Source organism: Haliotis rufescens, unplaced genomic scaffold (assembly GCF_023055435.1).
Source record: "Haliotis rufescens isolate VD_foot unplaced genomic scaffold, xgHalRufe1.0.p SCAF_11, whole genome shotgun sequence".
NCBI lineage: Eukaryota > Metazoa > Mollusca > Gastropoda > Lepetellida > Haliotidae > Haliotis > Haliotis rufescens.
This window is the reverse complement of record NW_025963791.1, coordinates 35,606,265-35,632,803: the sequence shown is the minus strand read 5'-3', so window position 1 is coordinate 35,632,803 and position 26,539 is coordinate 35,606,265. Positions and strand designations below refer to the sequence as shown.

Here is a 26,539-nt window from a genome sequence, read left to right as displayed (position 1 = left end):
GGTGACCTAGACTTCAAGAACAGGTTCAGCCAGTATAGTTATTAATGGGTTTAGGGGGCGGTCAGGTAGCCTAGTGGTTAAGGCGTTTGCTCGTCACGCCGAACACCCGGGTTCGATTCCCGACATGGGTACAATGTGTGAAGCCCATTTCTGGTGTCCCCCCGCCGTGATACTGCTGGAATATTGCTAAAAGCTGCGTAAAACCATACTCACTCACTCACTCCATGGGTTTAGTCTGGTACAAGGTTTTGATGTCACTATGAACCAAGTGAAAGCTGTATCTAGGTCCTTAAACCTAGCCCTGTAGAGCTTTAATGAAGCTATATGAAGAAATCACTGGCCCCTGCTCAATAAATCGTGAAATGCCGAGTTGCTGTTGATTCGAGGGTCCGAAAAACCATTGTCTGTCACAAACAGTCCAGTGGTTACAATTTGTCTTTCTCCACAGTCTCTTCTTCATCCATCACTGGTTTTCCTGGAGGACTCATTTATACTAACTATAGGTTGCCGTGATACAGGTGAAGTAGCTCTGCACCCACTGAAGCAAAACTTTTTGGCAATCTTGGCAAAACCTCGGCCATCTTGCAACAATTCTCCCAAACCTCCAGGGTCTCTGACTGCACCAGTTCCGTTCAACACTGTTTATACACACATGGGGATGTTTATACATTGAACAATGTAATAAATCACCATCACAGACATGGGGATGTTTATACAATGAACAATGTAATAAATCACCATCACAGACATGGGGATGTTTATACATTGAACAATGTAATACATCACCATCACAGACATGGGGATGTTTATACATTGAACAATGTAATACATCACCATCACAGACATGGTGATGTACCAGGTCCATACACCGCCCCAGGGCATCCAGTCCACGAGTTCTCCTTCATCAGTGTATACACGATGCTACCTGTGCACATCAAGTTCAGCTGAATGTTAAGCTGGCGCTGTGTCTCACAAGAAGTCCTGGACACGGACTGTTCTTCGGACAGCGTTGGAAAATCCTTCCTTGAAATGGAACCAGATATCTGTGGCCAGCACGTCCTTCTTGTCTGAAACCACACACAAGCATTGGGAGTCTTGAACAATCATGATTTATAGTCTTACAAAAGGAACAGTGAGCACAACAGTATCAACGACAAGTTCAAGTATGTCTCAGGGTAACTGTGGCTTTTGTGGGAATTCTATTTTAAAAGTACTGTAAAATATTAAACGCATGAATAATATACTTTATGTCTTGAGCAGTGTTTTCTATTCCGTGATCTCAGTCTGCTTGTTTCCCTTATATATATCTCATGATCTCCGTGATACATATTTGATGGGTCTCTAATATATAGAGGATATTATATGTCTCTAATATAAAGAGGATATTTCATGTGTCCAGTGAAATATCATGTTTCTCTCATTGAGTGACAGGGCAATGTGATATTTTCATGAAAGACAAAGCCATGAGTGAAAATATTTCCTTTTCCCCCCGTCACAAGATGAGAGAACATGATAAGTCCTTGAAATGAACATGTAAAACCGTGAAATGTAAATTAGCCCTACATAACACAGAGTGACGATCTACCACATCTTGTATTTGCGACTAAAACGTAGCAAAATCTTAAAAAATATAAACAAAAGTATCAAAAACTATTTAGGGTCACAAAAATTCTTTATCATACATTTAGATATGATTATACGCAAAATCAACTTTAACAACAAATATTCTTGAAAACTACAAGACGGCTTTTGGAAGCGAAAGAATACACGCTGGTCAAGTACCGGGTAACAAAAATGGCGCTCTGCAAAACAGTCTCGATTGAGGAGTTAAATTTACAGTTTAAAACGAAGCATTTCCGAGAGAATAGCAAATGGCCAGAAGCGATATTAACTCCATAAACAACCATCTGTCAACGTCAACTGTTTGTGTAAGGGGCCAGACACTTAAGATAAAGGGAGACAATTTCAGGGGAGGTAAATCTTGTACGGCAATAGTTCCATCAAAGCATGTTCACTGCAGTGAAACATCAAGTGTTATGTTCACTGCAGTGAAAACTCTCTTTCACACTGAAGTATATATATAAAAAAGTTGATTGTCTCCCTGAAATATATTTAATGATCACCCCGATATATATCTGATGGTCTCCCTGAAATATATTTAATGATCACCCCGATATATATCTGATGGTCTTCCTGAAATATATTTAATGATCACCCCGATATATATCTGATGGTCTTCCTGAAATATATTTAATGATCACCCCGATATATATCTGATGGTCTCCCTGAAATATATTTAATGATCACCCCGATATATATCTGATGGTCTTCCTGAAATATATTTAATGATCACCCCGATATATATCTGATGGTCTTCCTGAAATATATTTAATGATCACCCCGATATATATCTGATGGTCTCCCTGAAATATATTTAATGATCACCCCGATATATATCTGATGGTCTTCCTGAAATATATTTAATGATCACCCCGATATATATCTGATGGTCTTCCTGAAAAATATTTAATGATCACCCCGATATATATCTGATGGTCTCCCTGAAATATATTTAATGATCACCCCGATATATATCTGATGGTCTTCCTGAAATATATTTAATGATCACCCCGATATATATCTGATGGTCTTCCTGAAATATATTTAATGATCACCCCGATATATATCTGATGGTCTCCCTGAAATATATTTAATGATCACCCCGATATATATCTGATGGTCTTCCTGAAATATATTTAATGATCACCCCGATATATATCTGATGGTCTTCCTGAAAAATATTTAATGATCACCCCGGTATACAGCTGATTGTTCTCTCTGATAGATCTACCTCCTAGTCCAGTACATGACATGACTTACTTTTAGCTCCCTCTGGGGACTTCTTCGTTTCGGCGCTGACAGTAGTAGAGGATCTTTTTGTTTTTGTGAAGTTGCCAAAGAAATTTTTCATAGGCTGAAAGGAAATAAAAAGCAAATATTTGGATTGATACTTGTAGTGTTTGTTTGTTGCTTAAAGCCGCACGCAGCAATATTACAGCTATGAAACTGCGGCCTGTAAATATTCCTGTCTGGACAAGACAATCCAATGAAATATATCATGAGCAACGCTTCAGGTTGTCGAGGCACAATGACACACGATCAACCAAGGCAAGTGTTTGACAGCTTGATCCATTCAGTCGCTTCATACAACAAGCACAGGTTGCTTAGGATCTATTCTAACCCCATCTTCCCGAGGCAAGAGAGTTAACTGACTTTCCACCCTTGCCGAACTTGGCTGGAATTCCAGAGCTCTAAGTTATGTCCCTTCTAAGCCTCTCCTATGGACCAATCCGATTCCATCACTTGCATTTGTTTCAAACAGAACGGTGGCGCCTAGTCAAGACAATCTGATTGTTAATCAAGATCTATGTTGTGATAAAACGGGTCTTACATCGCGAATTGCATCAAATTTCGCACAAAAAACATGAAAAGGTTTGGAAAATATCTGTTGACGAGTTGGAGGTGCACATTCTTTGCAAATACTGCAATCGACCGAAATCTGCGTGACAGTTTATGAACCGGATTTCGATTTCGTTGCGCGATTTTGATTGGACTATGCATAGACTCGTTAGTCCAGCCAAACTGTAACTCTATAATACCAGCCTAGTTCGGCAAGGGTGGAAACAGGACTTTTATGGTCAGTTAGCTCTCTTGCCTTGGGAAGATGTTCTCACCCAGAATCAACAGTGGAGAGTTTCAGTAGTGAAATGAATAATTAATCCAGACATATACAAGGTGTGATTGATAATTTCTAAGTCTCACATAGAAGGAAATGCCTAACAGTGAAATCTCTTGTTGTGAACATTCCATGATTCAAATAGGTATATATCTACAAAAACTTCAGTCAATTGAGCAAATCCTTTAGCTGTGACACTGGTGTCTGCGACCTTTGGACAATGAAACCCTTTTACGATCTCATTTAAATCAGATCTTAGTTTTCGCTACTGCTAAACAAAGATCTGAGGACATCCCATTTCGGTTCACATCAGACCGACCTTGCGTGAACTTTGACCGACCAATGAAATGACTGACAAGAAGTCGACATTAGCCAATCAGAAGGCAGCTTTCTCGTCCTTTACGGCACTAATTTCAAACTGGCGACTACGCTTCGAAACATATTTTGACAAATTCTCTTTAAAACATTTGAAACCTGAACAAAAGAACATTTCGAAATGGCTAATAGATGGTCTAGATTGTATGGATTCAGTCTTTAAGCCCGTAATTATCGTTCGGAATACCCCGTGTTAAATTTTTCGAGGTTTCATGATTAGAAATTACATTCTGACTGTCACTTTCATGATCTAGTAAGCGATGTTCTGATTGGTCGAATAAAGGTCGTTCTGACGTGACCCCTAATGGAATGTCTTCAGATCTTTGTTGTGCGATAGCGAGAACTAAGATCTGATTTTAAAGAGATTGACCCTTGTATGGTGTATATTCAGTTAAATCTTGACCCATGTTCCTATAATTAACATTGACACACAAAAATATTTTTGTATCACTCCAATATTTCGTATTTACTCTGACAATCCACGTAAGCTTTGCATACACTAAATTTTTTATTTTGTGACCCTCATCTGAATCACACCATCCAAAATAACCAGTCCGTTTCATGACAGATTAGCAGCCTGCCCCAACTCACCTTATCCTCAAGGAGGGGTTTAGCTTCCAGCTTTCTCTTGTGGTTGGGTACAGCTGGGATGTTGTCCTTGATTGGCTCTAAGTCCGGAGCAGAACCGCTGGGAGAATACAAGGTTTGTACAACACTTGGGTACAAAAATACAACACACATTCCAATGAAAGTTTTCCTTCTCTTTCACATTCGCACATTCAAGTACACCAGATGCAGTTGAACAATTGGCCACCAACATAGACAAGGAACCTTTGATGTCATGCATTAACACGGGGACAAACTCTTAGTTTGTCAAATTAAACAAAATAATTTTTCAAAAATCAACCCTAGCATGTTAAAACCATATGTACATTATTGCATTCGTCACTACTCGCCCCTTTCCATCACCTGCTAGAAGACTCGTCCCCCTATCGATGAATGTTATGTGCGAAAATACGACAAACCAATCAGAATGCGCATATGTTTTCAAGTTCTTCGTCAAAGAATCCCTCAGAAATAATTTTTGATTTTACATATGTCTTGCCTCTAAAAATATGCCAAAGACACAGTTAAATGTGTTTGTATGTCCCGAAGTGCTTTAAATTGCATCTGAAATATATATAATAAATGGGGAAAATGTGTGAACCATTACGCAACAAGTTGACAATTGTTTTAGGTATGCCCGTTTGCGCTAAGACGGAACCCGGTCGCAAAAGTGGTCGCTATTCGGCTTGTCCCTGAATAACACGAGTTGGTCACGAATGTACATTATTGGTTTCAATTAATTTCCCGTTTTATGTCTTATAGATTACCTCCCTTACATTTTGAACTTGATACACAATGTCTTTCCACACTACATGAGGGCAGTAGCTTCTTCAGGCTGGAACTATGTCAAGCCGCATTCATCTTGTGATGAACCAGCACATTGGCACTGTCTTCTCATTATTGAGGTCAAATTTCAAACAAATGTCATGAATTTCAGGGCTCAAATAAAACCAAAACAGAACAACAATGTATCGCGGATTTTAAGAACTGGTAAACCAAACATGACATGTTATAAACATTACTAATGTATTGGCCTGTCACTTTTGTAAACTTTACCTACAAGATGAAAATATGCATGATTTCGAAAAGCGCAACATACCGGTATTTTCCGAACATATTGTGACGTGTTCGCTTGTATTTCATATTGTGGTATACTGGTAATACCGCACACCAATATAACCATGCTCCCAGGAATTAACATGAGTGGGTTAACACGAGATCAAGAAGGGAGACAACTCACGTGTTCCTAACCGCCAGCTTTACCTCACTCATTCTCATCCTCTCCAGCTCTATCTGAATAGAAGATGAGAGAGGAAAAGTACACAATCAGCAAGTACAAACAGATATGACCTCATCTCGTTCAGGTGTCAAACAATTTTTTTTAAATCTACTTAACTTGACAAATATCTAAATTCGTTTGTCACTAGCAAATATGGATGCCTTAGAATTGCTTGAAGCTGACAGAGGTTTTGTGTACATACACTTCCCAACATTTGAGAAGGATAATAAATTATTACCTATTACATATTTAAATACACACTTGAAATATTAAAAGGATCAGTCGTGTGTTCATTGAAAGATAAAAATATCCCTATCAAAAGTAGAATAGTATACAGTAAACTACGGTTATAACGAACTCAAAGGGACCACTAGTTTTAATTTGTTATAACTATGGTTCGTTATAAGCAGATACAGCATGTATACACATGGATGGGACCCCAAAACAGATTGTTATATCCGTCAGTTCGTTATAAGCGTGTTCATTATAAATGAGTTTACTATATTATGAAAACTTTTATGTCACCATGCCAAGTACATTCTTTTGACATTCTGAATGAGTCATATGCTCTGATGTTTCGTATCCCCAGATGTGTCGAACTCAAGTCAGATTCCAACAAACTCTTTCTATATTCATCACTATTTTAACCTGGAAGTATTGTCAAACTGGAAGTATTGAATTCCATGTTAACTCAAACTCAATAGTCGCAAGAGTATAAATAAGTTAAAACTTACCCAGATAAGTCTAACTAAAGATTTTAAACACAATTTAGCATAAAAATTGTAACAAGTATAATGGTCTTAACAGTGATACAAATGCATAAATGTAGATAACAAATGCTTGTTTGTGCAATCTCATTAAAATCAGACCTCAGTTCTCGCTACCGCTAAACAAAGATCTGAGGACATCCCATTACGGGTCACGTCAGAACGACCTTTCATCTGACTAATCAGAGCATCGCTTACCAGATTATGAAAGTGACAGTCGGAATGTAATCTCTGATCATGCAGCCTTGAAAACTTTAACTCTGAACGATAGTTACGTGTTTAACGACTGTATCCATACAATCTAGACCATCTATTAGTCATTCCAGAATGTTCTTTTGTTCAGGTTTCAAATTTGTAATCGAGAATTTGTCAAAATACGTTTCAAAGCGTAGTCGCCAATTTGAAATTAGTGCCGTAAAGCATGAGAAAGCTGCCTTCTGATTGGTCATTCCATTGGTCGGTCAAAATTCGCGCAAGGTCGGTCTGACGTGAACCATAATGGGATGTCCTCAGATCTTTGTTTAGCGGTAGCGAGAACTAAGATCTTATTTTAATGAGATTCCTTGTTTGTGTTTCTGATTCTGGAAATGTTATTTACATAACATGCATGATGTACGTTAGCTTTCTGTGGTCTGATAGCTAGCTCACATGGTAATTTCTCTGGTTTCCTGGAGTTGCAGATAACTGAATTCAAATGCACTTCATTCAGGGCCATCTAAGTGAAAGTCGTCTGTCCAGTTTACTTGTATGATTCTAGCTGTCGTAGACAGCAAGCTGCACAGCAGCCAGCCTTGCCAGTCAAACCAGTGGGTGACAGGGCCTAGCAGTTTGACTCACAGCGGTAACTGTACTCGTCTGTCAGTCAAACCAGTGGGTGACAGGGCCTAGCAGTTTGACTCACAGTGGTAACTGTACTCGTCTGTCAGTCAAACCAGTGGGTGACAGGGCCTAGCAGTTTGACTCACAGTGGTAACTGTACTCGTCTGTCAGTCAAACCAGTGGGTGACAGGGCCTAGCAGTTTGACTCACAGTGGTAACTGTACTCGTCTGTCAGTCAAACCAGTGGGTGACAGGGCCTAGCAGTTTGACTCACAGTGGTCACTGTATCCGTCTGTCAGTCAAACCAGTGGGTGACAGGGCCTAGCAGTTTGACTCACAGTGGTCACTGTATCCGTCTGTCAGTCAAACCAGTGGGTGACAGGGCCTAGCAGTTTGACTCACAGTGGTCACTGTACTCGTCTGTCAGTCCAACCCATGGTTGATGGGGCTGGCGCAGTTAGACGTGACATACCTCTCTGGCTATCAGCTGTTTGGCTGCGTAGGTCAACTGCCGCTGTTGTTTCATTCCGGGAAATTTCACAATTTCTTCAACATTCCTGAAGAAAACAAACAGGTCATAAAAACATAGCCTATTATACACCTGTGAGTGAGTGAGTGAGTGAGTGAGTGAGTGAGTGAGTGAGTGAGTGAGTGAGTGAGTGAGTGAGTGAGTGAGTGAGTGAGTGAGTGAGTGAGTGAGTGAGTGGGTGGGTGGGTGGGTGGGTGAGTGTGTGAGTGAGTGAGTGAGTGAGTGAGTGAGTGAGTATGGTTTTTCTTCGCTTTTAGTAATATTCCAGCAATATCACGGTGGGGGACACCAGAAATGAGGTCTTCGGCGTGACGAGGTAACTCTAACCACCTGTCTACCCGAGTGAGTGAGTGAGTGAGTGAGTGAGTGAGTGAGTGAGTGAGTGAGTGAATAATCAAGTCTGGACCAGACAATGACTGACATCATGAGCAATTGGGATATGATGACATGCAACCAAGTCAGCGAGCCTGACCACCAGATCTCGTTCGTCACCACTTACAACAAGCATAGTCGCCTCTTACGGCAAACATGGGTTACTGAAGACCTATTCTCTACCCGGATTTTCACGGGTCTTACAATGTCTCAACCCAAACACTTCTTCTGTAGCATGTTGTCTGATCTATGCAGAAGCTGAGTGACATATGGACAAGTTATGTGCTGTCAGGTCAACTCACGGATCCAGCACGTAGCTGTACTGCCCCTCTGGAGACTTCTCCTGGTGGTACGTCATGTTGTAGGCGATCATGATCCGCACCAGGTTAGATAGCTCCTCCTTCTCTCGCTTGCTGTACAGCTGAGTATTCACCTGGGAATGACAGACAATGTTATTTCAGGCTCCTGTAGTAACACAGGGATTTATCTACACCTGCTCCGAGGCTGAAATTCGGCTCCAAGTCAGCAGCAAATGTCAGTTAAAGTTCCGGAATGAAGTCATGTTATACTTTCAACTAATGTGGCTCTGCAGCGGTTACTTCCTGTATAGGACCAATGTTATCAGTTACATTTCTGAATTGAACGAATTTAAGAGAAAAAATTCCCAATTTATCTGCAAGGGCACTTCGTTTGGAATCCTACATATATTCCTGTAACACTGTTAACATGTAGCCAGCATATGTTCAGTTTTTGTCCATCAGGGAGTCTAATTTACTTCTTTGAGAGGCATTTAGAAGTGAAAATAAGATATGTGGATGAGCAACTACTTTCTTACAATTAGGAGCGACGTTTTGGTGTAGGTTCTAACACCGTTATCAAGCAAGTACTAACGGGTCTGAGGGTGGTACATACAGGTGATACTTATGGGTCTGAGGGTCGGACATACGGGTGATACGGGTCTGAGGATGGTACATACGGGTGATACTTACGGGTCTGAGGGTGGGATATACGGGTGATACTTACGGGTCTGAGGGTGGTACATACGGGTGATACTTATGGGTCTAGGGTGGGACATACAGGTGATACTTACGGGTCTGAGGGTGGTATTACATACGGGTGATACTTACGGGTCTGAGGGCGGGACATACGGGTGATACTTATGGGTCTGAGGGTGGTACATACGGGTGATACTTACGAGTCTGGGGGTGGTACATACAGATGATACTTACAGGTCTGAGGGTGGTACATGCCGGTGATACTTATGGGTCTGAGGGTGGTACTACATACAGGTGATACTTACGGGTCTAAGGGTGGGACATACGGGTGATACTTATGGGTCTAAGGGTGGGACATACAGGTGATACTTACGGGTCTAAGGGACGTACATACGGGTGATACTTACGGATCTGAGGGTGGTACATACGGGTGATACTTACGGGTCTGAGGGTGGTATTACATACAGGTGATACTTACGGGTCTGAGGGTGGTACATACAGATGATACTTACAGGTCTGAGGGTGGTACATACGGGTGATACTTACGGGTCTGAGGGTGGTACATACGGGTGATACTTACGGGTCTGAGGGTGGTACATGCGGGTGATACTTACAGGTCTGAGGGTGGTACATACGGGTGATACTTACGGGTCTGAGGGTGGTGCATGCGGGTGATACTGACGGGTCTGACGGTGGTACATACAGGAGATACTTATGGGTCTGAGGGTGGTACATGCCGGTAACACTTACGGGTCTGAGGGTGGTACATACGGGTGATACTTACGGGTCTGAGGGTGGTACATACGGGTGATACTTACAGGTCTGAGGGTGGTACATGCGGGTGATACTTACGGGTCTGAGGGTGGTACATGCGGGTGATACTGACGGGTCTGAGGGTGGTACATACAGGAGATACTTACGGGTCCGAGGGCAGTACAGATGGGTCTGAGGGTGGTACATACGGGTGATAATTACGGGTCTGAGGGTGGTACATACAGGTGATACTTACAGGTCTAAGGGTGGTACATGCAGGTGATACTTATGGGTCTGAGGGTGGTACACATTGTTGATACTTATGGGTCTGAGGTTGGTACACAAGGATGGTACTCACGGGTCTAAGGGTGGGCTGCATGATTTGCAGCATGGGGTGCAGCATGTCGAGAACTGCATTCTTGGTGTTGATGAACTTCTTCACAGTGGGGGACATGTCAGCGAACATGCACGTGACCAGGTTGGTGGTCTTGGAGAGTCGGGTAATGTGCTATACACAAATACATTTTTTCAGAAGAATATATATATATTTTGTCATACACATGCTTAGGCTTAAAAACATAAAAGAATTTGTTCTCAGGCAATGGCTTTTGAAAATATACTGCTGGAGGGTGGTGTATTTTAGTATTTTTTGGGTTGTTTTTTTGTTGTCGTTCAAACTAGTATGTAACCAAATCCGTACTGAAGTACACAAGTTAGGCCTATTACTACACCATCTGGCTATACAAGTGTTCATGGTGTATCTGGACTTACCTTTGTAATCCATTATACTACTTTTATCCAAGGTTCCATTTCATTTTTACATTAATTTTGGCAAAATTGTGTATGAACTGATCGGCAAATCACATCAACTCACCATGAAACAAACATTAGTCGTTATACAAAGTCTTCGATCTTCCTACCACTGTATTGAAATTTCTTTTCAGTTATGATATCGGCCTTGACATTAAGTATTTTGAAAACTAAATCACCCATAAACAACTGACTGCATTATCCGGCTTATTTTATGAGACAAACACACACATGTAATCTTAATCTCTGCATATGATACACTGTCCAGCATACAGTACACAAATGACAATCATCATGTCTTAGGATGTTTAATCGTAAATATCATGTTTTCATTGACCAAATTTGCAAACAGTAAAACAAGCACACAAACTCCTATTGCCACCATGACCATTACACAAGATACACAGTAAACCAGTGAGCATGTAAAGGGAAGTAACTGCACACAATATTGGATTGCACAGTTGTTAAGAATTCTAACATTTCACTGCCTGGGTCGTGTGTTCGAGACTGGGAATTTTAAAGATTATTTTTTAAAATGGAAATATAAAAAGGAAACGTGCGGCAGACTTCATGATGATGCAAGCGGTGCCTGGGAACCAAGATTATTATTTTTTTAGCCTTATATCCAGTCTGGACTCTTGACAGCACAGTGACTGCAAAAACAGTGTAATACTTTGTTTGTTTGTTTGTTGTTTAACGCGGCACTCAGTAATATTCCAGCTATATGACGGCGGTCTATAAATAATCAAGTCTGGACCAAACAATCCAGTGATTGACATCATGAGCATCGATCCAGGCATCAACAAAGTCAGTGATCCTGACCACCTGATCCCGTTAGTCGCCTATTGGGACAAGCATAGTCGCCTGTTACGAACACAACAGGGATGGATTTAACTGCATAAAATATGCACTAGTGCAACCTGATGTACCATTGGTTCTCACTGTTCACTTACCAGTCCTATTCTTTTCTTCCCACTGTTCTGTTCAATACCTGAGAGAAGAAGTTGGAGAACTTGTATCCAGTCCCATTTACTCTTTTGTGAACAAAACCTGCTTAATCTAAACTACCGGTACCGTACTAATACGTAAACTACCGACTTCAGTATGGATTTGTTGACATGGTATTTCCGGTGTTACGTGCTCACGGTAATGTCTTTCCATGGGGGAAAAAACATCAAAACTCATTAATTCGTGTATAATGCGCACCCCCTTCCACACAGCTGTGTTTTTGGGAAAAAAAGTGTGCACTATACTCAAGAAAATACGGTAAATTCGAGATTGCAGGCTAACGGAAAATCAACCAACTTCTCCCTTACATTCTTACTATATCAATAACACGATAGTTTTAATGAAACAGAAATTCAAATTGACAAACGAAGAAAGTAATTTAGCAGCGATAAGTGTATTCAGCGTCACGACAGTCGTCACTTGTTTGTAAACATAACGGTCATTCGGTTGCGAGTTCAACTCCAAGCATGGTTGTGGCCACCTATTCACAGTGGGGAGTTTTGACTGGTGGCAGCGATAGTAATAGAGAGCTCCGGGAACGTACTATCGCTGTGAGGAGCTTGGCACACATCTTAATGCACATCTCATGTTATGGTCATGGCAGCAATAGGAGTTTGTATGCTTGTGTATGTAGGGAGGCCCTTTCCTAGGTTGATGGTACACAACTGTTCATTTGGTTACATACTAGTTTGAACAAGCAAAAAAAAAAAAAAAAACACCGCCTGCCCATACTATATTTTTAAAAGTCATTGCCTGAGAAACAATTCTTTTACTTTTTTATGCCTAACGGATGAAAATGAGTTACATTTGTTTTGATGCAAGTTGTAAGATAAGTGGCATATGACAGGCACAAGTGAAGTCACCTGTTTCTTACACATCCTAAAATCACACCACTTTAGCATTGAATCAATGCATATTTTCTATTTTCATGATTGCAGTGGCGCATTTATATCTAAAACAACAGTCATGAGTGACGTCATCCGGCTGACTTCTCATACCCAGTGTGACCCTCCCCAATAACATTGAGCCATATCAGAGGACTATCACTTCGATGATTATAATGCAAACTACATAAGATCAAAGAACATTTATTCACACTCTAAAACCATAAGGTTTTGTCAGACATAGGTGAATCGACTGAAGCACGAGAAACTTATCAATGAATTGCAATCAGGAAAGTAGTCCATCATAATCTGACCTTAGGTCATCACCATGGAGTAGCCAATTGCAGACATTTGATCTCACACATATTTCAGTTATCTGAATGGGTTTCTAACCCACTGGGTGTAACAAAAGACCTATATTTCTATGTTTCAGTGTTCCTGTACCTCGTAGTTGCTGGATGGGTACTGTATCTTGGGGGGCTGGTAGGAGGCGTAGAGCAGGTGGAAGTTGACGAAGGTGAAGGGCACATACTTCATGAGGCTGTAGTCCTGCTTGTGCATGGTGTACTTGTTGACACAGTCCACGAACACCAGCCAGTCGTTGGCACTGTTTAACTGGGGAGCAACGTGTCATCTGAGAATGCTGCATCGGTATGTTCATAACACACAGTAGTGTTTGAAAACGTAAAATTTCTAGATTCAATATGCAGTTTATCAAAACCAATAGAAAGTTTCATACTGATTGCTATTCTTAGCCTCTAGTCTGTCTTACAGACCCTGATACAAATATATATCAAATACAGCCCATGCAAGTCTGAAAATGAAGAGAGTCACTGGGCTCCTTTTTATTATATTTTTATTAAGATAACTGAACAACTGTTTTTTTATGTATGATATGTTCATTTCAGAGACTAGATGTAAGTCTACTTAGCCTCTGACATAGTGACTTACAAAAAGTCTCAAGACCAGAAAGTTTTCGAAAAGAAAATGTAAGACCTATTGAAAATGGTCAACAATCATGGAATTGACCTAAATGATTCTTCTACATCTTAGCAGAATACCTGCAACAGGACATCAATATAAAAAGGGGATCTTTAACACCAGTAACCAATTAATCTCACTAAAACCCGATGTTTTACTGCAATTTGATACCTCTCTCCTCAATTTGATACCTCTCTCCGACAAGACAAACCCTCCATTGGTCACATCGGGTGAATCCTCAGAGAACTCTGACACCCCCAATCAAAATAGAGCAAAGGTTTTGAGCCCAAACAAATTTGTTTTTACAATATTCTTTTTTCTGAAGCAGTGCCCCTTTTTTATGCATATGTTCAGAATATAATTGTTCAGCATTCATTTTGTCAATGAACTGTCTGTTAATGTTCGTTTCAGAGATACAAAAATCAAATGTGCTGTTCCAATTGCTTTGCCCCAAACTGAGATTATAGAAGCCTCCAGGCTGTCTTGGCTGATGATTAAGTTCACCTGACACCATCTTCTATAGAGAGTATGTCGGACCTTCATGAAGTAACATATTCAATCAGAGGAAAAGATTGTGAAATTGTAATTCCGACAGTGATAATGCCTTCAAAATTAATAATTAAAAATTTCCACATGATGCACACAAAGCGACACAGGTAGCCATCTTCAGTTGTTATCATAGCACATACTATGCTGTAAGGTTGAAATAATATTAATTTGTTTGTTTAGTCACTACACCTGCTTTTAACTCATTTATGTGTTGGAAGTCCGACAAATGGAGCGGTGAGGTGAAATGGGGTTTAATATTGAGTCCAAGTTTATTGCACTTATAATATATATATATATATATATATACACACACACACACATATATATATATATATATATATATATATATATATATAGTGTGTGTGTGTGTGTTTGGTGTGGTGTGGTGTGGTGTGGTGTGGTGTGGTGTGGTGTGGTGTGGTGTGGTGTGGTGTGGTGTGTAGTTGCTTGTACTATTCCGGACTGATGCCGATTTATAGTGCTAGCTCACTGAGATACCATGCCGCAGTTTAACATGAACACCCCACTCAAACACAGTATACTGACTCCGAACTGACCAGTCCTTGTGTTAGCCCCTTAATGCTGAGTGCCAGGCAGGGTAACAAGTACCATCTTTTAACGTCTTTTGGTATGACGCGGCCGGGGAGACGTTCTACCACTAGACCTGGAGGCGGTCTAAAACAGGTAGAATAAATAAGCTGTACAACAATAAACTTGATAATCGAAATGTTAAGTGTGAATTAGCAAAATTTGTGCTAAGGCAATCCAAGCCCACAAAGGAAAGAAGAGAGGTTTCCTGCCTGGTGCAAGCGCAAGGGGCTTGGGAAGGGAGATACTATTAGTGGCACAACTAATGAAGGATAGTTGACAGTGAAGAGGACTTATGTTGAAAAATCTGAAGATTTTTATAGTGTGATGACAGCCGAAATACAGGAATTTGGCAAAGGGGTAGGGAATGTGCAAGAATTACCAACATTTCAGGGGCCTAGTGTGCATTTTCTCGAAGCTAATTATTTGGGCTTGTAGAACTTGACATGTAAGCTGCAGTGTTGGTGGGAGTATAGCTGATACTCACAGCGTCCAGCTTGGGATCTTTACACTTGGCCTCGAGGTAGTTCTCAAACACGCCCTGGGTCACCTTCTCGTACTCCCCAGCAGCCTGTGCTGCCAGCAACACTGTGTGGAATCTGGACATTCATTTTGTACAGTACAATCTCCGAAACAAAAAGCAAACATGTTAGACTCAACCAGTCTAAATAGGCAGGAAATATGACCTGCTTACCTCCCTTTGATTTTACTTTTACTTTGTTTGTTGTTTAACGACGCACTCAGCAATTTTCCAGCTAAATGACGGCAGTCTGTATATAATTGAGTCTGGACCAGTTAATCAAGTGACTGACATCATGAGCATCAATCTACACAATTTGGATACGATGACATGCATCCAAGTCAGCGAGTCTGACCACCCAATCCTGTTAGTCGTCTTTTACAACAAGCATGGGTTGCTGAAAACCAATTGCAACCTAGATGTCACTGGGGTCCTGTCACTGGGAAAATAAGTGAGTTGTTTTCTCTCTGTAACCAGAGGACATTTGATTTTTACACAGCAGCTGTTAAGGTCACCACATAGAATGTGTGTTAGTGTACATACATCATGATATATATCCTCATCACAGAAGAACACAAAACATCATAATCTTTAATGTAACGAGGACCCATTAAATTATCAATCAGACCATGTCAAATTCCATACATAAAAAGACTGTCTGTGACATCTGATGACGCACCTGTTTGCAGGAGCTGTGACAGTTCCCATCTTCTGTGCCTGCTGACCATTCTTCAAGTCATGGATATTCACAAACTTGTTCCTGGGAAGAAAAGGCAAAGGTATGTTGTTTTGTTTCTTGTTTTACACATCGGTCAACAATATTCCTGCTATCAAGGCGACCTGTGAATAATCGAGTCAGGATCAGACACACAAGCAGTCTTGCCCGAGACTACTAAATTGTGCTGAAGACACAGCCAGTGATGGTCGCCCTCATTGACAAGTAGCATTTAGGGGAAACAATTCTGAACCAGTTCTCAATGTTTCCATTTTGCCACAAATTGGAACTGAATAAAACTGACAGAAAATGTAAACAGGGGAAACAATTTGCCTTGTTCAAGTAGGACGAGGGCGGTCGGGTGGCCTAGTGGTTAAAGCGTTCGCTCGTCACGCTGAAGACCCGGGTTCGATTCCCGACATGGGTACAATGTGTGAAGCCCATTTCTGGTGTCCCCCGCCGTGATATTGCTGGAATATTGCTGAAAGCGCCGTAAAACCAAACTCACTCACTCAAGCAGGACGAGCTACAGACTCTGAGGACTAGTCAAATAAGGTACCCACTAGTCCAAATTACTCAAAACAAATTGCTACGGCTGCACAATACTTGATGTAATGAACGCTTTTGACGACACTGCAATCAACCAAGTCACCAGGCCTGACCACCCAATTCAATTGAAAAGCTGCAATACTAAAAATAACGTGATCCAATATATCATGCAGTTACTTCCCTTTACTGCGCATCTCTTGTTATGATCATGGCAGCAATAGGAGTTTGTGTGCTAGTTTGGACGTTTGCAAATTTGGTCAATGAAAACACAAAATTTACGATAAATTCACGGATATTTTAATATTTAATTCACTGCAAAAATGGAAAACTAAACATTAAAGCCTATTCTTGATTAATAGTCTGGATGTGATCAATCCAGTGGTCGATGTTATGAGCAACATCCCATGCCGCCGGGTCACAATAACACGCAATGGCCTCACGACCTGTGAGCATCCCCTTTGACGGATTGCCACAGGGAGACTTACATGAACCCACACATTTTTTTTCAGTTTTCAGAGGCAGTTTTTTCTTAGGACAAGTCCTCTTACAGTTTTCCGAGAAATCCACTGTCAAAGTTATTGTCCAGAAACAAACATGACAACAATGAAGATAGATGGCAAGACATTGCATCAACTCTACTTAGTACTAGCTTAATACCATTTGAATCATCACATCTCTCCGGCCTGTGGTAGAGGTACCAGGTTCACTGCTAGGAACTCGGGTAGAGGGTGTACTACCATTTGAGTATATAACAAAGTTGTAATGTATTCACATGGAGAAGATAGCTGTGATTAGGACTCACTTCTTGGCTCGGGGCATGGAGAAGATCTGGTACCACAGAGAGAACAAACTCTTGTGAGAGTCCTTCTGCCCCACCGTCATGCTCTGGACAACTCGTAAGTTAAAGTCTTGTCTCTTTTGCCGAACAAACTAGAGGAAGAAAATTCCGATTTGAAATCAATAGTTTTGACAAATTGACAAAAACAAAAATATTTCTATTAATAGCACCACATTGAAAATGTGACCAGCGAATGTTTAAACCAATAGGCTACCACACCGTCCCTGAAATTGATGAAAATGATAGCCTGTGCGTACCTTTAAGTTTGCTCCCCCGAGCACGGCTCTAAACATTTTCAGTATATTTTAGTGTTTTTATATGGACTATCATGAGCTGAGCTTACTAGACCAATCAGAATCGGTGAAGGGTCTTTGGATGGTAATATATGCTTCTATGAAATTGAAAGACATGTCTACATGTGAAAATGTTGCAAAGGACATGCAAACACTGGTATGCACATTTACATACACTGTCTTGTAAATATGTGGGTACCTGCAGTGTATTGAGACAGGACCTGATGTCATTCTCCGACTTCTCACACAGAGCCAGCAGAGCATTCATCTCCGCCTTGATCCTCTCCTCCCGGACAATCTGGCAATCAACAAATGAAATTCACTTATTCCCAGCTAAGAATCTCTTGTTTGAAATACTGAAATTTTAAAAAAGATGTTTGTTTGTTGTTTAATGTCACACTCAGCAATATTCCAGCTATATGACGGTGGGGTGCTCACAATCAAGTGATCGATATTGCGAGCAACGATCCATACCGTTGGGGTACGATGACATGCAGTCAACCAAATTACCAAGACGGATCATCCAATTCATTTATTCGTCTCTTTTGCGGGCATAGTTTGTAGGGGACCGATTCTGCTATCCCCACAGGGAGTGGGAAGTTAAAGAGAAATATCAATCAGTCAATGTTCCAGAATTTGAGAAATGAGATGTGAGATTCATTTATTCACAGCCAGGCAACTTTTATTCTAAAAAATGTTCATAGTAGGAGGAGTTTGATTCAGTATCCTGGAATCTGAAAACCTGCCTTTCACGACCTGATTTTGTCATTAATTTTAAGTAGATGAACCATTTTGAAGTGTCTACCTCATACAGTCGGCTTGCTAGCCGTGTCGGCTCGGTTGGTGGGAAGTGCAGAATCATCGCAAGGGGACGCAGCTGACGCAGGGCGGGAACATACCTGTTTGGGGAGATCACACGGATCACTTTGAGGGACCTGCTCCACAAAGCAATCTTAGCGCTAAGTTGATTGTAAATCCCATACTTTATCATAAACATGTGACAGTCATAACGCTAAGAGGATTGTTAGTCCCTTACTCTATCGTAGACATGTGACAGTCGTAGCGCTAAGATGATTCTAAGTCGTATACTTTATCAGTGAGGTGCGACAGTCGTAGCGCTAAGATGATTGTAAGTCCTATACTTTCTCGTAGGCATGCGACAGTCGTAGCTCTAAGATGATTCTAAGTCCCATACTCTATCCTGGAAGTGTAAAAGCTGTGGCGCTAAGATGATTGTAAGTCCCATAATTTCTCGTAGACACGTGACAGTCGTAGTGCTAAGATGATTCTAAGTCGTATACTTTATCAGTGAGGTGCGACAGCCCAGCGCTAAGATCGCTTTGTGGAATGGCAAAAAAAATTTAAATGAGAATTCAAGAGAAAATGAAACCACAGCATCTTATGACAACATGGAAGGATAAAGTAATTTCATTACAGTATTGGAAGTTAAATGTGATGCTGGGGGTGCTGAGGTCTTAATTTTTACTTTAAACAGTACGGTTATGACAAGGACCACTTGACTTTATGTTTGTAATAATGTGACAACAATAGCATCATTAAAGACAGATTCACCCACTGCACATGAAGACAAACTTACTGATCATTACATATACAAATGATGGGCCGGTACAGAATTCCGCCCTCGTTCTTCTTCTTGGTGGTACTCTGGTCTGTCCGCTTTACAAGGTTTAGCAAAATGTTGATTGCTGCCTGACAATAGAAGGGAACCAATTAACAACAATGTTCAAATTTCAGACATCCTTTATACAAGTTAGAGGGATGGCGTTTGGTTTAACGCCGTTTTGAACAGTATTCCAGTGATGTAGCTTGATGTAGGAGGAAAGTCTGAACTGATGCAGGTCTCCGACGTTAACCATTTTTGTGGAACTAATAAGGATGGTGATGGTGTTGACTGACTAAAACATAATTAGGGCACACTAAGACTCTAACCGATGATCGTAGTTTTCTGACGCACATAAGGGAGGCAACTCTGCACAAATTAAGACAACTTGGCCACCAGTGGCTGTCTTCTGGAAGATATTTTGAAAACTATTTAAGTTCTGACCTACAACGTTAAGTATGGCAGAGGAAAAGAAAACATTTCAATTAATGACAATGTCAGCCAATAATTTTAGCAGTTGCATATGCATAATTTTCTTTATGACTTTTTGTGTGCAAAATCCAGGTATGGAGGTGTAAACAAATTAAACAGACATTTCAAATTTTGTTTTCATTCTTCAAGAAGTTATTTGAATATGTTGCCATGTGTGCAGTGTTACCATGTTTTCTGATGCCGGTCTTATTGGTCGTACAGTTAACAGTTTCTTTGTGGTGAATATGTAAGTTTGCAGTCAGCAGTGGAAAAAATATACAGAACTTCTAGGTTCTTGTCTTTGTCTCCATCTTTATGTTTTGGGTTTTGACAGTAATTACGGAACATGGAGAAGCTGTGAGAGAACAGACCTGTGGAGCTCCATCAATCTCATCTATGACCAGACAGTTGGGACGGGGATCGGCACCGAGTACCGCCTTCATCTGTGTCGCTGCCTCAAGCTTGTTCCGGAAGACATCAGCACTTCGATCATCACTGAATTAAAGTTACCAACACATCAAGTCAAGGAAACGAAACAAACTGGTTGTCAAGCATGTGAGAGGGTCTTGATGGGGGATGCTACAAGTCAGTAGTCAAATCTTGGGCCTTTCAGTCAGCAGTCAGTAGTTTTTCCACTTAGTCAAAAACCCACTTGAGTAGAGGACAAGCGGTGAAGTTGTATCTAATAGCGAAATGATCTCTAATGCAGATCATCAGTCTCTAGAGAAACACTACATTACATATCATTAGTGCAATTCATGTTTTTCAAATATCAAATTTTGTTGTCGTTAGATCTAGATATATATAAATATACAACATTTTCAATATTTTAGTTCAATTACGATAAACAGTAATGTTTAAATTTACGCAAAACAGTTTATCTTTGACATATTATGTTAATCTTTTATGATAACAATTTGATTTATCTTTCATAAACAGTAAGTTTTCATATGTGTTTTCTACTAACAGTATACAACCCTTCAGAAACTCATGTCAAGCATTGGTTTTCACAAGCATGTTACTTTGATTTGCGTCTTGTAAATGATTTCTTGTAAATGAAAGACTATGTGTTCTGAACAAAGAATTACCTGGCATTCATTTCTACCACATTGTAGCCAGCATGCCTTGCAACGATGTGCGCCAGCGTGGTCTTCCCCAGGCCCGGTGGCCCACACAGCAGTGTAACCTGTAACAGTGTGCTCCCACATGTACTCCAACAACACAATCCCAACAGAAATATAACAGGAATAATGAGCGTCTAAATGTTGCTCCAAGTCTACATATCTGGGTTCCCAACTAGATTTGCTGCCTTTTCCAACCATGCTGTTGATCTTCTTGTTACCTTGTACTGACATCAGGATGTGGTTTAGTAGTATTTGGATAAAGGGCTAAAGGACTTTGGGCCAAAGAGAGGCCTATTTGCCCAGATAGTTTGTGTTGCCTGATCATCCTGTACCCTGTACAGAGTTACCTCCCTTCCCCCTCTAAGTCTCTCACTGCTCTTGCAACTACATCCTTTTCTTTCAATCCTCTTACCTTGTTGTCCATCTCCTCGCCCCAACTCAGCAGCCCTCTTTTCCCTATTCCAAATCCACAACAACTCTCTTGATCTTCCTCCAATTTATTCCACTGATGCCCCACCTTCTGCTAATGCCCCACCTTCTGTGTCCCCCACCTTCTGTGTCCCCCACCTTCTGCTAATGCCCCACCTTCTGTGTCCCCCACCTTCTGCTAATGCCCCACCTTCTGTGTCCCCCACCTTCTGCTGATGCCCCACCTTCTGCTGATGCCCCACCTTCTGTGTCCCCCACCTTCTGCTAATGCCCCACCTTCTGTGTCCCCCACCTTCTGCTGATGCCCCACCTTCTGCTAATGCCCCACCTTCTGTGTCCCCCACCTTCTGCTGATACCCCACCTTCTGTGTCCACCACCTTCTGCTGATACCCCACCTTCTGCTGATGCCCCACCTTCTGCTGATACCCCACCTTCTGCTGATGCCCCACCTTCTGTGTCCCCCACCTTCTGCTGATGCCCCACCTTCTGCTGATGCCCCACCTTCTGCTGATGCCCCACCTTCTGCTGATACCCCACCTTCTGCTGATGCCCCACCTTCTGCTGATACCCCACCTTCTGCTGATGCCCCACCTTCTGTGTCCCCCACCTTCTGCTGATGCCCCACCTTCTGCTGATGCCCCACCTTCTGCTGATGCCCCACCTTCTGCTGATGCCCCACCTTCTGCTGATACCCCACCTTCTGCTGATACCCCACCTTCTGCTGATGCCCCACCTTCTGCTGATACCCCACCTTCTGCTGATGCCCCACCTTCTGTGTCCCCCACCTTCTGCTGATGCCCCACCTTCTGCTGATGCCCCACCTTCTGCTGATGCCCCACCTTCTGCTGATGCCCCACCTTCTGCTGATACCCCACCTTCTGCTGATGCCCCACCTTCTGCTGATGCCCCACCTTCTGCTGATGCCCCACCTTCTGTGTCCCCCACCTTCTGCTAATGCCCCACCTTCTGTGTCCCCCACCTTCTGCTGATGCCCCACCTTCTGCTAATGCCCCACCTTCTGTGTCCCCCACCTTCTGCTGATACCCCACCTTCTGCTGATGCCCCACCTTCTGTGTCCCCCACCTTCTGCTAATGCCCCACCTTCTGTGTCCCCCACCTTCTGCTGATGCCCCACCTTCTGCTAATGCCCCACCTTCTGTGTCCCCCACCTTCTGCTGATACCCCACCTTCTGCTGATGCCCCACCTTCTGTGTCCCCCACCTTCTGCTGATACCCCACCTTCTGTGTCCACCACCTTCTGCTGATACCCCACCTTCTGCTAATGCCCCACCTTCTGTGTCCCCCACCTTCTGCTGATACCCCACCTTCTGCTGATACCCCACCTTCTGTGTCCACCACCTTCTGCTGATACCCCACCTTCTGCTGATGCCCCACCTTCTGCTGATACCCCACCTTCTGCTGATACCCCACCTTCTGCTGATACCCCACCTTCTGTGTCCACCACCTTCTGCTGATGCCCCACCTCCTGCTGATGCCCCACCTTCTGCTGATGCCCCACCTTCTGCTGATACCCCACCTTCTGCTGATACCCCACCTCCTGCTGATGCCCGACCTTCTGCTGATGCCCCACCTTCTGCTGATGCCCCACCTTCTGCTGATACCCCACCTTCTGCTGATGCCCCACCTTCTGCTGATACCCCACCTTCTGCTGATACCCCACCTCCTGCTGATACCCCACCTTCTGCTGATGCCCCACCTTCTGCTGATACCCCACCTTCTGCTGATGCCCCACCTTCTGTGTCCCCCACCTTCTGCTGATACCCCACCTTCTGCTGATGCCCCACCTTCTGCTGATGCCCCACCTTCTGCTGATACCCGAACTTCTGCTGATACCCCACCTTCTGCTGATGCCCCACCTTCTGCTGATGCCCCACCTTCTGTGTCCCCCACCTTCTGTGTCCACCACCTTCTGTGTCCACCACCTTCTGCTGATGCCCCACCTTCTGCTGATACCCCACCTTCTGCTGATACCCCACCTTCTGCTGATGCCCCACCTTCTGTGTCCCCCACCTTCTGCTGATGCCCCACCTTCTGCTGATGCCCCACCTTCTGCTGATGCCCCACCTTCTGTGTCCCCCACCTTCTGCTGATACCCCACCTTCTGTGTCCACCACCTTCTGCTGATGCCCCACCTTCTGCTGATGCCCCACCTTCTGCTGATGCCCCACCTTCTGTGTCCCCCACCTTCTGCTGATACCCCACCTTCTGTGTCCACCACCTTCTGCTGATGCCCCACCTTCTGCTGATGCCCCACCTCCTGCTGATACCCCACCTTCTGCTGATACCCCACCTTCTGCTGATACCCCACCTTCTGTGTCCCCCACCTTCTGCTGATACCCCACCTTCTGCTGATACCCCACCTTCTGCTAATGCCCCACCTTCTGTGTCCCCCACCTTCTGCTGATGCCCCACCTTCTGCTGATGCCCCACCTTCTGCTGATGCCCCACCTTCTGCTGATGCCCCACCTTCTGCTGATGCCCCACCTTCTGCTGATACCCCACCTTCTGCTGATGCCCCACCTTCTGCTGATGCCCCACCTTCTGTGTCCCCCACCTTCTGCTGATGCCCCACCTTCTGCTGATGCCCCACCTTCTGCTGATACCCCACCTTCTGCTGATGCCCCACCTTCTGCTGATGCCCCACCTTCTGTGTCCACCACCTTCTGCTGATACCCCACCTTCTGCTGATGCCCCACCTTCTGTGTCCCCCACCTTCTGCTGATACCCCACCTTCTGTGTCCACCACCTTCTGCTGATGCCCCACCTTCTGCTGATACCCCACCTTCTGCTGATACCCCACCTTCTGCTGATGCCCCACCTTCTGCTGATGCCCCACCTTCTGTGTCCACCACCTTCTGCTGATGCCCCACCTTCTGCTGATACCCCACCTTCTGCTGATACCCCACCTTCTGCTGATGCCCCACCTTCTGCTGATGCCCCACCTTCTGCTGATGCCCCACCTTCTGCTGATACCCCACCTTCTGCTGATGCCCCACCTTCTGCTGATGCCCCACCTTCTGTGTCCACCACCTTCTGCTAATGCCCCACCTTCTGTGTGTCCACCAACCTTCTGCTAATGCCCCACCTTCTGTGTGTCCACCAACCTTCTGTGTGTCCACCAACCTTCTGTGTGTCCACCCACCCTCTGTGTCCACCCACCATCTGTGTCCACCCACCCTCTGTGTCCACCCACCTTCTGTGTCCACCCACCTTCTGTGTCCACCCACCATCTTTGTCCACCCACCTTCTGTGTGTCCACCCACCTTCTGTGTCCACCCACCTTCTGTGTCCACCCACCTTCTGTGTCCACCCACCCTCTGTGTCCACCCACCTTCTGTGTCCACCCACCTTCTGTGTCCACCCACCTTCTGTGTCCACCCACCTTCTGTGTCCCCCACCCTGAATGTCCACCCGTCTTCTGTGTCCACCCACCTTCTGTGTGTCCACCCACCTTCTGTGTCCACCCACCTTCTGTGTCCCCCACCCTGAATGTCCACCCGTCTTCTGTGTCCACCCACCTTCTGTGTGTCCACCCACCTTCTGTGTGTCCACCCACCTTCTGTGTGTCCACCCACCTTCTGTGTCCACCCACCCTCTGTGTGTCCACCCACCTTCTGCTGATGCCCCACCTTCTGTGTCCACCCACCTTCTGTGTCCCCCACCCTGAATGTCCACCCGTCTTCTGTGTCCACCCACCTTCTGTGTGTCCACCCACCTTCTGTGTCCACCCACCTTCTGTGTGTCCACCCACCTTCTGTGTCCACCCACCTTCTGTGTCCACCCACCTTCTGTGTCCACCCACCTTCTGTGTCCACCCACCTTCTGTGTCCACCCACCTTCTGTGTGTCCACCCACCTTCTGTGTGTCCACCCACCTTCTGTGTCCACCCACCTTCTGTGTCCACCCACCTTCTGTGTGTCCACCCACCTTCTGTGTGTCCACCCACCCTCTGTGTCCACCCACCTTCTGTGTCCACCCACCTTCTGTGTGTCCACCCACCTTCTGTGTGTCCACCCACCATCTGTGTCCACCCACCTTCTGTGTCCACCCACCTTCTGTGTCCACCAACCATCTGTGTCCACCCACCTTCTGTGTGTCCACCCACCTTCTGTGTGTCCACCCACCCTCTGTGTCCACCCACCTTCTGTGTGTCCACCCACCTTCTGTGTGTCCACCCACCCTCTGTGTCCACCCACCTTCTGTGTCCACCCACCTTCTGTGTGTCCACCCACCTTCTGTGTGTCCACCCACCCTCTGTGTCCACCCACCTTCTGTGTGTCCACCCACCTTCTGTGTGTCCACCCACCCTCTGTGTCCACCCACCTTCTGTGTCCACCCACCTTCTGTGTCCCCCACCCTGAATGTCCACCCGTCTTCTGTGTCCACCCACCTTCTGTGTGTCCACCCACCTTCTGTGTCCACCCACCTTCTGTGTGTCCACCCACCTTCTGTGTCCACCCACCTTCTGTGTCCACCCACCTTCTGTGTCCACCCACCTTCTGTGTGTCCACCCACCTTCTGTGTCCACCCACCTTCTGTGTGTCCACTCACCTTCTGTGTCCACCCACCTTCTGTGTCCACCCACCTTCTGTGTGTCCACCCACCTTCTGTGTGTCCACCCACCCTCTGTGTCCACCCACCTTCTGTGTCCACCCACCTTCTGTGGCCACCCACCTTCTGTGTCCACCCACCTTCTGTGTCCACCCACCTTCTGTGTCCACCCACCTTCTGTATCCACCCACCTTCTGTGTCCACCCACCTTCTGTGTCCACCCACCTTCTGTGTCCACCCACCTTCTGTGGCCACCCACCTTCTGTGTCCACCCACCATCTGTGTCCACCCACCATCTGTGTCCACCCACCATCTGTGTATCCACCCACCTTCTGTGTCCACCCACCTTCTGTGT

At 44.1% G+C, this 26,539-nt stretch overlaps 1 protein-coding gene across 1 annotated transcript in view; it reads right to left on the bottom strand.

Moving 5' to 3' along the window:
* Positions 1–789: 789 nt before the first annotated feature.
* LOC124152297 (chromosome transmission fidelity protein 18 homolog) overlaps positions 790–26,539 on the bottom strand; it is a 36,531-nt gene continuing 10,781 nt past the window's right edge. The window contains exons 9-24 of the mRNA XM_048392690.1: positions 21,147–21,244; positions 20,430–20,553; positions 19,564–19,676; positions 18,772–18,865; positions 18,166–18,264; positions 17,638–17,765; positions 16,251–16,331; positions 15,539–15,650; positions 13,378–13,548; positions 10,590–10,739; positions 8,786–8,916; positions 8,055–8,139; positions 5,958–6,010; positions 4,703–4,799; positions 2,881–2,974; positions 790–1,067 (exon numbers count right to left, since the gene is read on the bottom strand). Of these exons, the coding sequence (XP_048248647.1) occupies positions 970–1,067; positions 2,881–2,974; positions 4,703–4,799; positions 5,958–6,010; positions 8,055–8,139; positions 8,786–8,916; positions 10,590–10,739; positions 13,378–13,548; positions 15,539–15,650; positions 16,251–16,331; positions 17,638–17,765; positions 18,166–18,264; positions 18,772–18,865; positions 19,564–19,676; positions 20,430–20,553; positions 21,147–21,244 (1,728 nt within the window). The 3' untranslated portion in view covers positions 790–969. The remainder of the gene's footprint in view (positions 1,068–2,880; positions 2,975–4,702; positions 4,800–5,957; positions 6,011–8,054; positions 8,140–8,785; positions 8,917–10,589; positions 10,740–13,377; positions 13,549–15,538; positions 15,651–16,250; positions 16,332–17,637; positions 17,766–18,165; positions 18,265–18,771; positions 18,866–19,563; positions 19,677–20,429; positions 20,554–21,146; positions 21,245–26,539) is intronic.